The 12,190-nt window shown below is 46.8% G+C and overlaps 1 protein-coding gene across 6 annotated transcripts in view; it reads right to left on the bottom strand.

Annotated features, from left to right (window-relative positions):
• tfeb (transcription factor EB) overlaps positions 1–12,190 on the bottom strand; it is a 120,542-nt gene that overhangs the window by 9,973 nt on the left and 98,379 nt on the right. For 5 of the 6 annotated variants that reach the window (XM_072563940.1, XM_072563939.1, XM_072563937.1 and 2 more), the window contains 4 exons: positions 10,158–10,263; positions 2,755–2,811; positions 1,801–1,876; positions 161–308 (listed from right to left, as the gene is read on the bottom strand). In XM_072563940.1, the coding sequence (XP_072420041.1) occupies positions 161–308; positions 1,801–1,876; positions 2,755–2,811; positions 10,158–10,263 (387 nt within the window). The remainder of the gene's footprint in view (positions 1–160; positions 309–1,800; positions 1,877–2,754; positions 2,812–10,157; positions 10,264–12,190) is intronic. The other variant, XM_072563938.1, reaches the window with a different exon arrangement.

Here is a 12,190-nt window from a genome sequence, read left to right as displayed (position 1 = left end):
GAGATTCTGTCAAAACTCCCTTAGCACCGTCTTGGAAGTGGTCCAGGGACTGGGATTTAAATGAACATCTCTCTGAGTTAGAGGAGACACTGCCACATACTCTGCCTCAGCTTATTGTGAATGATAACCCAGTAGTTTGTGCAACAGCAGCTTTTCTCACCTGAATGCGAAAGCGGAGGTGGCTGTTGGTCATCTCCAGCCTCTTCGATTGACCCTCCATCTCCCTGGTTCTTTGCTGCTCCTTCTGGAGCCTTTTGATGTACTCCACAGAAGCTTTCAATATCGTTCCCTTATTCCAGCGAACGTCACTGCAAGAGCACAGAGTGGGCACTGAGCAAAGTTAAAAGCTAGAAATCAACTGTGTCACAACCACGTAACAGACCCCTGACAAATCACCAGGGGATACTGTAGCTCTAAGTGTCAATGAGCAAAACAGGGCATGTAACAGTGCCATCGCGTATGTCTCCGTCAGAGACAGTCACCTTTCCCTTGGCCTTGATCCAGACACTACTAATGAATTTCAAATTTCACCTCATTCCCGTGGAAATCTCCAGATATTCACTCATGTCCCACAGGGAATACCAGGCCCACAGTAATGTGACTGACTCAAGCTTCCCCTGAAGTGACCAATCCAAACAGGTAAAGGGTAATTAGGGAAGGGCAACATTAACTTTGTCTGAGCCCCCAGATCCTAGGAAATAATAAATAAATAAATAAATAAAGTCAAGGCTTTAAACAAAACCAGATAACTGAACCTGAACAGTGTTCTTACCATCGTCACAGACCCTGTAACTGGGTGCAGTGGGGAGGGTTTGTGGAGAGTACAGACTGAATCTCAAAGTCAGGAAAGTAATGAGTGTGTGGGTTGAACTCCTTCACCCACAAACTGGGAACATCTGAAATAGGTCACGCGGGAGCTTGACCTTGCTCTCACTGCTTCCCGAGATATCAGACATCATCAGAAAGCAGAGTGTTAGTGTTCACAGTCACTCGCAAGCCCCATCTCTCTCTCTCTCTCTGTGTGACACCTCTCTTTACCCCTCTGTTCTGGTTAAATTCTCAGCTGTTCCTCTGACACCCTCGATGAGCACAAACTTACTCTGATTATATATTGCAAAGACTGAAGCCAATATTTTTGGTCCCTAGTTCCCAGTCCATCCGGAGATGATGCCATGCTGTTTGCAACTGTGATGTTATACATGACACTGCGATGAACTCCAAATCACACCATCACAAAAATCTGAAAAAGCGGATTCCACTCTTGACTCAGCAATTGCTCTCTCGCCCACTGTAAGGTTTTCTTTTATTCATTCTTAGGACGTAGGTGTTGCTGGCTAGACCAGCATTTATTGCCCATCCCAAATTGCCCAGAGAGCAGGTGAGAGTCAACCATATTGCTGTAGGTCTGGAGTCACATGTAACTGAAGGAGAGCAGTTTCAATCCCTAAAGAGGAACCAGATGGGATTTTGCTAACAATTGACAATGGTCATCCTTAGACTCTTAATTCCAAATTTTTATTTATTGAATTTGAATTCCACCATCTGTGGTATAATTCAAACCTGTGCCCCAGAAAATTTCCAAGGTCTCTGGATTGATAATACCACAAAGCCATCGCCTCCCAAACTTTGCTGTCCATATCTGAAACCACAGCAAGTCCCATCCCTTCAGCCCTGTGCTCGGTGATCTCCATTGGCCCCCATTGAAGCAGGGCTGGCCTGACATTTTTCCTCCTTATTTTTAAATCCCTCCATGGGCTGGCCATTGAAAATGAATGATAGAAGATTTAAGCATTTACTCACAGATCGTTGGATTTGGGGATAAGCATTCCCAACTCTTTTATTCGATCATTGATGTTAAACCTTCGCCTGCGTTCAACTTGGAAGAAAATCAAAGCCAAAACGAGTGTGAAGAAAACAAAACAATAATACAGATTATTTTCAAAATAATGGTCAAACTGGCAATCTATCCCTATCCCTGGAACACAGGCAAGAGAGCTCCGGAGTAGGAGAGATATAAAGAGGTGGACAATGTTTTTTTGTTACAGCCACTATGACCCAGCTAGGAGTCTGCAGGAAGGAGTAATCCCCTTGGTCATGAGGAAATGCCTCCTATTGTTCTCGCTAACAATCGTGTTAACACACAGGGTCTCACCTGAAGCCAGATGGGGGCTCTAGGAATAACTCAATGTTTGGCAGAGCTCAGAGTGGGGTGGGAATTTGGCTGGAGGAGATGGGAACAGCTTCCAACCAAAGAGGAGTGGCTTGGAGGGAGGATGTGCTTCTGAAATGACAGCAGTGTAAAAAGGGTTATGGTCAGTATGACCAATGTGTTCAGGCTGAGGAATAGACTGTCTTACATCCCAACAGCCCAAATCATCCAAAAAACTAAAGCCAGTGATGCTCACCTCAGCCTGTTCTGCATGCCTCCTCACCCTCCCCCCACTACAGCAGCAAGTTACAAGTATCTCAGCCAGGGCCCAGGGTCCTTTCAGTGGAAGCCTTGCCTGGCTTTGAACATGATGACGATAAAATGCCCGCAGGTTGAGAACACCACAGTCTCGATCCCACAGCTGAGCACAGCCAAAATGAACCCTTTCCACCCATACACCATTTCAACTGGGTGCAGGTTAAAATCAACCTCACAGATTCAGACTGCGTCTGCCTCCACTCCCCCCACACTCCACACCCCCCCCACCACCCCCACCCCCACACTCCCCCCGTCCCCAAAGGAGGAGTTGAAGGAACATCACTCACTCAGGTTGTGATTATCTTTCTTCTGTCGCTCCTTAGCCAAGGCCCGTGCTTCTGCATCTAGCCAAAAACAGACAACCGATCACAATAATGCCACACACGAAAGCAAAGCTCCTCGGAGCAGTCTCAACCAGTCTTGCAGTGAAACCTGGGGTGAAACTATTCTGAAATGATGTACTCAGCCAAAACCTCTTATAATATTGGAGATGGTCCAGAGGAGGTTTACTGGTTTGATTTCTGGAATGAGTGGGCTGTCTGATGGTTGGACAGATTGGGCTGGCTCCCACTGCAGTTTAGCAAAGTGAGGGGGAGGGGGACTTGATTGAAATGGATCTTATCTGGAGGGGCTTTGACAAGGTGGACATAGAAAGGATGTTTCTTCTTATGGGTGTGTCCAGAACTGGGGCTGGAGGCATGGAATTAAAGATTAGGGGATAAAGATGTGCAGTCTTTTTTCAGAAGGTTGCACAAATTCTATATAGGGAAGTTAGAGAGATATGTGAGGGAGAATCCATTTGTTCTTGGAGATTGATCAGGGACTGTCAGTATGGGTCTATTAAGGGAAGGTCATGTTGGACAAAATTGATTGAAAATATTTTTGAGGAAGGAACCAAAAGTGTTGATGAGAGAAGTGATGTGGTCTTGGAATTGGATGTGGACTTTAGCAAAGCTTTTGCCAAGGACCCTAACTGCAAATTGGTCCAGAAAGTAAAAGTTCATGGAATCCAAGACAAAGTAGCATGTTGGATTAAAAACTGGCTGAGAGGCAGGAAACAGAGAGTGATCACAGAGGAATGTTTATGTGACTGGGAGTCTGTTTCCATTGGGGTTCCACAGGGCTCAGTGCTGAGGTCCTTGCTGCTTGTGGTGTACATTAACAATTTGGATTTAAATGTACCGGTGTGACTGAGAAATCACAGGTTTCACAGATGTTACAGATAGCCATAAACTGCAGGAGGGTATCATTGGTCTGATGGACACAGCAGTGGCAAATGGAATTCAACTCAGAAGAGTGAGAGGCAATGCAATCGGGGAGGGCTAACAAGGCAACCTATGAATAGCACCCCCGAAATACCGAAGATCAAAGGGACCGGGGTGGGGGTATCCACAGATCCCTGAAAGTAGCAGCGCAGCTAGATATGGAGGTTACAATAGGCAATGGAATAGTCACCTTTATTAGCCAAGGCATTGTTTACAAGAGCAGGGAGGTTATGCCGGAAATGTATAAAGTACTGGTTCAGCCAAAGTGGAGTACTGTATGCACTCCAGTCACCAGATCCTAAGGAGGATGTGATTGCCCTAGACAGGGTGCAGAGGAGATGAACAAGGATGTTGCCTGGGCTATAGGGTCTGAGCTATGAGGAGATATTGGACAGGCTGGAGTTGTTTTTCTTTAGAGTGCTGAACGTAGAGAGGAGACCTGATGGAGCAGGATAAAATCATGAAGTGGATAGGAAGGCAACGTTTCCAATAGCAGAGATGTCAATAACCAGAGAGCATAGATTGAAGGTAAGAGGCAGAGGCTCAGAGGAGAGTTGACAAGAATGTTTCTAACCCAGACAGCAGTCAGAGTCTCACTGCCTGAAAGAATGACTGAGTCAGAGACTAACACAGAAACAGGAGTTAGATTCTAACTTGTATTACCAAAGCCTCCAGGGCTATGGGCTGAAGGCTGGAAAATGGGAATAGCTCAGTCCGAATTTTGGTAATATGCAGGGACATGATAGGATGAATGGCCTGTAAATGTCTTTGAGTGAGTAAGCTTTGGAACTCTGTGTCTGAGATGGAGTGAAGGTGAGATCATTAAATATTTTTAAGGTACAGACAGTTAGATTTTTACGGAATTCTAAACACAAACCAATCGGCCATAACCTTAATGAATAGACAGGACCGATGGGCTGAATGGCCTGCTTCTTCATTACAGGTTCCTGAGACTGTATGCAAAAGGGAAGGGAAGTCTGTCAGGAGAATACTTTCTGTTCCTCTTTGCCGGACGGCTGCTGCCACGTGCTCGAATGATTTAAATCAAGTGACTTCCAAACCTCTCAGCTTCCATACAGCCATGACCTCCATGGAACTGGGTCAGGGGAAATCCCCTCATCAAGATCCAACCTTTATTTACTGCGTTCTGCTCACTCAGTGGGACAGATGGAGGAGAGGGAAGTGAGAAATGGAGGCCTTTTTTAAAAAAATTGAAGGACACAGGGAGAATCAAAGGCAGACTGGTAAGTTTGGAAGTGAGAGGTTGGGAGGGTTCTGCAGAAGATGTCAGGCTGGATGGTTTTGGGAGATCTACAGAAGGACAGGTACTTAGTGACTGAAAGATTCACACCTGGTTCAATGGCAGAAAAACAATAAGGCTGTGTGTGTCAGCCTTTAACCTATAATCAAGCCTGAAAATAGCTCAGGTCAAACACATGACCTCCAATCGCCCATACATCTCCAACATTCTTATAATTAATAAACAAAGTTTTTTTTGTTTAAAATAGAATTCTCCTGCCCCTTTGAGATTTCTTTTCTTCCCTTATCTCACGCCAAGCAGTATCTGGGAGATATAATAATAATTCCAGGAGATATGAGGGACCTTCATGAGTCCGTCACAGGTAGAGACCTATGGATGTGTGGATAAGAGTCACCAATTCATGCAACTGGGAAACAGGACCCAGTCAAGTCTCCCTTTGCTCTCGACATCCTGTAAGCTTTCTTCAAACCAGCGTGACTCCGCATACCCAAGTTGAGAGAAAGCTGGCATCTAGAGATCACAGTGAGTCCTTAATCTGCAAGGGACACATGTGTTTGTTGGTTCGAGTCAAGGGACCAGCATGTTATCTGAAGGGTTCTACAGCAACATAGATCCTTTTGAAATGAAGGAGGTCATTGGAGGTCAGCAAGGTTGGAAAGCACGCAGTTTCTTTCTGGAGGGGCAACCAATTGGAATGCACATTATTTCCAAAAACATGGGAGAGGACACTTAAATAATCTCCCAACGTTTGCATATAGTGGGGTACGGAGTGGGAGGTTCAGCCAGGGGAATACGGAGGGGGTGGGAATGGGGACGGGGAGTACAGAGTGGGTGGGGCAGCCAGGTGGGTGTGGAGTGGGTGGGAATGGGCAGGGAGAGTACAGAGTGAGTGGGGGCAGTGAGGAGGAATAGAGGGGTCAGACTGCAAGGGCTGAAAATCATTGGACGGTGTCCCATGTAAGAAATGGGTGAGTTTTATTTACACAGGAGGCCCAATTAAAGAAAAAAAATTCATTTGCAATTCTGCCTCTTTCACAGTCACAGAGAGTTCAATAAAACAAATGAAATATTTGTAATATGTACTGTTTTATTCATTCAAGCACAGTGGAGTTCCCTGGCCAGACCAGCCTTTATTGCTCATCCCCACTTGTCCTGAAGGAGGCAGTTAATGAGCTGCTTTCTTCAATCATTTCAGTTCACATTAATGACCAGATAATATATTTATATGATGGTAACTGAGGAATAAACATTAGCCAGAACAGAGGGGAGAACTTCCCTGGTGTGGGATTTAATCCCATTTTCTTCTCACTAAGAGAGGAGAGTGAGAGGTCACAGTGTATATTGAGGGCAAAGTCAGAAATGAACAGTAAATGGCAAGAGTAAAAGGAGTCACAGAGCTGTACAGCACAGAAACAGACCCTTCGGTCCAACTTGTCCATGCCAACCAGATATCCCAATTCATCTTGTTCCATTTGCCAGCATCAGACCCATATGCTTCTAAACCCTTCCTTTTCATATACCCATCCAAATGCCTTTTAAATGTTATAATTGTACCAGCCTCCACCACTTCCTCTGGCAACTCATTCCACACACGTACCACCCTCTGCGTGAACAAGTTGCCCCGTAGGTCTCTTTCACATCTTTCCCCTCTCACCTTAAACCTATGCCCTCGAGTTTTGGACTCCCCCACCCCAGGGTAAAGACCTTGTCTATTCACACTATCCATGCCCTTCATGATTTTATAAACCTCTATGAGGTCACCCCTCAGCCTCCGAACCTAACCCTAACACTAACCATTTCACATTACATTTCCAGGTTGGACCTTTCTGGTCATCTGTGACAGGCTGAGCAGGAGCTGTGGCCAAATATTGAGAGAAGCTGCATCAGCAAACTCCAGAAGTATGTGGTAAGGTTCAGGGTAGGGTTAGACACAGACATGGTGACCTAGTGTTCTCAGTGTCAGGGGCAAGGACTGCTCTCTCCTGCATCGTAGCATTGAGTGCAAGAGCTGGGTATCAATAATAAGACCAGCAAATCCTGTCTCTTGCTGAATCTTTCTGGAGGGCCAGCTAACAGTAGCCAGCCAATCCACGTGGGGGTGGGGGGGGGGAGGGGGAGGAGAAAGGGTAGGGTGCAGCATTGCTTAATTTTCAACAGAGAGAGCAGTGAGGTGGGAGAGAGTTCTCAGATTCTAGGAAGGAGTGTACAAAGGAATTCACTGCATCGGGGGAGCAGACTTAAAATTAATATCAGTAAAAAGGACAGAAGACTTGGGGTGAACACAGCCTACCCACAGCACTAAGGTGGTCTCACAAAAATTCATTTAATTATGTTATCTGTGATGATAGATATTACATAAAGGTGTAAGGTTCTGAAAGGTAATACTGAGGATTGCCTTAAGCATCACCCACTGAGGTGATATCAGACGGACATGTGGACAGAGCAGTGAGACCCACCATCCAGCTCCTCCTCTGTAACATCAGTCTCACCTGTAACTAGTTGACATGCAATAAACCATAGATCGCTAACTCCCAGACACTCTGCTAGTTAGACCGGGATGTGGATTTCCTTGACCACACTGGAGTGAGCAGGCCGTGTGCCATGAGGCTTCCTACACTTAAAGAGGATAGAGCCAGCAACCGTCCCCCATGGAGGGGTGCCTCTGTTAGGAGAGGAACTTGCACCAGGTACAGTTCCCCTCTAAGCCACTCACCATCCTGACTTGGAAATATATCAGCGTTCCTTCAGGCTGACTGGGTCAAAATCCTGGAATTCCCTCCCTAAGGGCATTGTGGGTCTACCCACAGCACATGGACTGCAGCTGTTCAGGAAGGCAGTTCACCCCCACCTTCTCAAGGGGCAATTAGGGACAGGCAATACAAACCGACTCAACCAGCGACATCCACATTCTACGATTGAATAAACTTTCAAAAAGAAGCCAAGTTAATCGTGAGCGTAGTGAAAATAATTTAATGAAACTTTCAAACAGACAGTACAGGCACAGGACTGGATGGCCTCCTTCTATGCCCTATGGTTTTATGATCAGGGTCAATGAGAACCTCAGGTCCCACTATTGCAGTGATGTAACCAGAATGGTCCCATTTATTGCAGTCAGAGGTTGAAGAAATTGGGCTGGATTTACTTAGCGATAACAAGTTTGAACTGCCGCAGTTAATGTTTCTCGAACTTAAATCCAGTTGAATGCAGAAGAAAACTGAGAGAGAAGGGGCTCCACCACCAATCAAGGCCTTCCTGCCCAGGCAGGAGATTTGGGAGAGAAGGTGAGGAAAGGAGTGGGTGGGATTGATGGATAATGGGGATAAGTTAGGATTAAAGAATGCAGGCTTTGGCCATCAAAGTATTAAAACAATCACAGGAATAGATTGCAACATCTGGGTATGACCAGCATTTGATGACAATCACAATTTGTCCAAGTAGGCCATACAAGGTAATGACAATAGATTTTCTTCCCTCAAGATATTGAAGGATTAATGAGGTGGGATCTTTTTTAAGTAACAAACCAGGAGCTTCATGATGACAGGTCAAGATGCTAACTGTTCATTGTGGCGCATTAGGGACACATACCTCTCCATTGGGTTTGTTTTTATCATCAATTTGTACTGAGAAAAACTCAGATTCCCAAATCAGAACCCAGTAATGCATCAAACACTCCCAGGTCAGAGCTGAAAATGTGTTGCTGGAAAAGCGCAGCAGGTCAGGCAGCATCAAAGGAGCAGGAGAATCGACATTTCGGGCATGAGCCCTTCTTCAGGAATGAGGAGGGTGTGCCAAGCAGGCTAAGATAAAAGGTAGGGAGGAGAGACTTGGGGGAGGGGCGTTGGGAATGCGATAGGTGGAAGGAGGTTAAGGTGAAGGTGATAGGCCAGAGTGGGGGTGGGGGCGGAGAGGTCAGGAAGAAGATTGCAGGTTAGGAAGGTGGTGCTGAGTTCAAGGGTTGGGATTGAGACAAGGTGGGGGGAGGGGAAATGAGGAAACTGGAGAAATCTGAGTTCATCCCTTGTGGTTGGAGGGTTCCTAGACGGAAGATGAGGTGCTCTTTCTCCAGCCATCGTGTTGCTATGGTCTGGTGATGGAGGAGTCCAAGGACCTGCATGTCCTTGGTGGAGTGGGAGGGGGAGTTGAAGTGTTGAGCCACAGGGTGGTTGGGTTGGTTGGTCCGGGTGTGCCAGAGGGTTCTCTGAAACGTTCCACAAGTAGGCGGCCTGTCTCCCCAATATAGAGGAGGCCACATCGGGGGCAGCGGATGCAATAAACGATGTGTGTGGAGGTGCAGGTGAATTTGTGGCGGGATATGGAAGGATCCCTTGGGGCGTTGGAGGGAAGTAAGGGGGGAGGGGTGGGCGCAAGCTTTGCATTTCTTGCGGTTGCAGGGGAAGGTGCCGGGAGTGGAGGTTGGGTTGGTGGGGGGTGTGGACCTGACGAGGGAGTCACGGAGGGAGTGGTCTTTTCGGAACGCTGATAGGGGAGGGGAGGGAAATATATCCCTGGTGGTGGGGTTCGTTTGGAGGTGGCGGAAACGATGACGGATGATACGCTGTATATGGAGGTTGGTGGGGTGGTAGGTGAGGACCAGTGGGGTTCTGTTCTGGTGGCGATTGGAGGGGCGGGGCTCAAGGGCAGAGGAGCGGGAAGTGGAGGAGATGCGGTGGAGGGCATCGTCGATCACATCTGAGGGGAAATTGCGGTCTTTGAAGAAGGAGGCCATCTGGGTTGTACGGTTTTGGAACTGGTCCTCCTGGGAGCAGATGCGGCGGAGACGAAGGAATTGGGAATATGGGATGGTGTTTTTACAGGGGGCAGTGTGGGAGGAGGTGTATTCTAGGTAGCTGTGGGAGTCGGTTGGTTTATAGTAAATGTCCGTTTTGATTCAGTCACCCGAGATAGAAATGGAGAGGCCTAGGAAGGGGAGGGAGGAGTCTGAGACGGTCCAGGTAAATTTGAGGTCGGGGTGGAAGGTGTTGGTAAAGTGGAGGAACTGTTCAACCTCCTCGTGGGAGCATGAGGACAGGGACAGCACAGGGTTAGATATAGAGTAAAGCTCTCTCTACACTGTCCCCCATCAAACACTCCCAGGACAGGGACAGCACAAGGTTAAATACAGAGTAAAGCTCCCTCTACACTGTGTTGCTATAACACAGTTTACCTGACATTTCCCTTTTGATGGTGATATTTGCCGGACATGAAGTACTCGTGGGGGCTGCAATGCCATGACTTGAGTAAACCTCCAAATGACCAGTGGAAAGTGGCAACTGGAGGAAGAGAAATAGAATAAGATGTATCAATAGTCTGACTGGAATTTTGAAGTTTTAACAATATTATGTGGATGCTGTCCACAGGTAACGTACAATATCATTGTTGCAATTAAATTACCAGCCTCATTGGCCAAGGTTCTACGCACCTTTTCTGACACCACCTTCTATAACTTGCTGTCTAACTCTGTCTGATAACATTTCAGAGAAACAGCTGGATATATTTTACTGCATTCAGACACTATGCAAATGCAAACTGTTGGCATTATTGCTGCAGTGCCTAACAGCACCTAACTCTGGCCTCGGGTCTCCCCAACCCTGACCCAATCCAAACCCAACTTGCCCCAACTCTGACTCAGAGAAAGTGGGGACTGCAGATGCTGGAGATCAGAGTCGAAAAGTGCAATGCTGGAAAAGCACAGCAGGTCAGGCAGCATCCAAGGAGCAGGAGAATCAATATTACAGGCATGTGTCCCAAACATCGACTCTCCTGCTCCTCAGAGGCTGCCTGACCTGCTGTGCTTTTCCAGCGCCACACTTTTCCACTCCTAACTTTGACTTGCTCTTGCTCAAATCCTCAATGGGACCTGTAACGTTGACAAGGTGGAAGAGGCCTTCAAAAGGCAGCGGGTAGATAGCTGCTCCTTTTAGTTTGGGTACAACTTTTAGCCTCTTGTTGGCGAGCACCTCAGAGACAATGGGAAGGATTGTGTAGAATCTGATGGAACTGCTTGTGCCATTTTACCATTGGTCAGAGCTAAGCCCACTCTCAGAGTATCAGCTGTGCCTTGGTGGGTAACATTCAGCACTCAGTTAGAGGTTGTGGGCTCAGGTTCCCCTCCAGAAAGCTGAGCTCAGGACCAGGATTACACTCTTGGTACAGTACCAAGACAGTGCTGTACTGCTGGAGGTGCCACATCAAATTCAATGTTAAATCCAGCTCCCCATCTGCCTTGATAATGCCTGCCCGAATCCCCTTTATGCTATCCAAAGATCAGGGGAGTTCTGCCCTGTGTCTTAGAACATAGAACATTCCAGCATAGTACAGGCCCTTCGGCCCTTGATGTTGTGCTGACCTGTGGAACCAATCTGATGCCCATCTAACCTACACTATTCCATTATTATCCCTATGTCTATCCAATAACCATTTAAATGCCCTTAAAGTTAGCATGTTGCAGACAGGGCATGCCACGCCCCTACTACTCTGATTAAAGAACCAACCTCTGAAATCTGTCTAATATCTATCACCCCTCAATTTAAAGCTATGACCCTTCGTGCTAGCCATCACCATCTGAGGAAAAAGGCTCTCACTGTCCATCACAACTAATCCTCTGATCATCTTGTATGTCTGTATTAAATCACCACTCAACCTTCCTTTCTCTAATGAAAATAGCCTCAAGTGATAGGCTGAGGGGAGAATAGGAGAGCGATAGTGATATGACATTCAGTGATGACAGGGACAGACAGGAGATTCTGCAGTCACGAGCGAGACTCCCGGATGGTATATTGCTTCCTGTGTGCCAGGGTCAGGGATGTCTCAGACAAAGTCTACAGGATTCTTAAGGGGGAGGGAGAGCAGCCAGAAATCGTGATACACATCAGTACCAATGACATAGGTAGGGAAGTTAAAAATCACGCAACACCAGGTTATAGTCCAACAGGTTTAATTGGAAGCACTAGCTTTCAGAGCGATGCTCCTTCATCAGGTGATTGTCACAACCACCTGATGAAGGTGCGTCGCTCCGAAAGTTAGTGTGCTTCCAATTAAACCTGTTGGACTATAACCTGGTGTTGTGCAATTTTTAACTTTGTACACCCCAGTCTAACACCAGCATCTCCGAATCATAGCTAGGGAAAGCGCGGAGGACCTGAAAAGCGAGTATAGGGAGTTAGGTTGGAAGATAGAAGGCAGTATGAGCAGAGTAAT

This window comes from Chiloscyllium punctatum, chromosome 45 (assembly GCF_047496795.1).
Source record: "Chiloscyllium punctatum isolate Juve2018m chromosome 45, sChiPun1.3, whole genome shotgun sequence".
NCBI lineage: Eukaryota > Metazoa > Chordata > Chondrichthyes > Orectolobiformes > Hemiscylliidae > Chiloscyllium > Chiloscyllium punctatum.
Note: the sequence above shows the minus strand (reverse complement) of the source record. Positions and strands in the feature narration are given on the sequence as shown.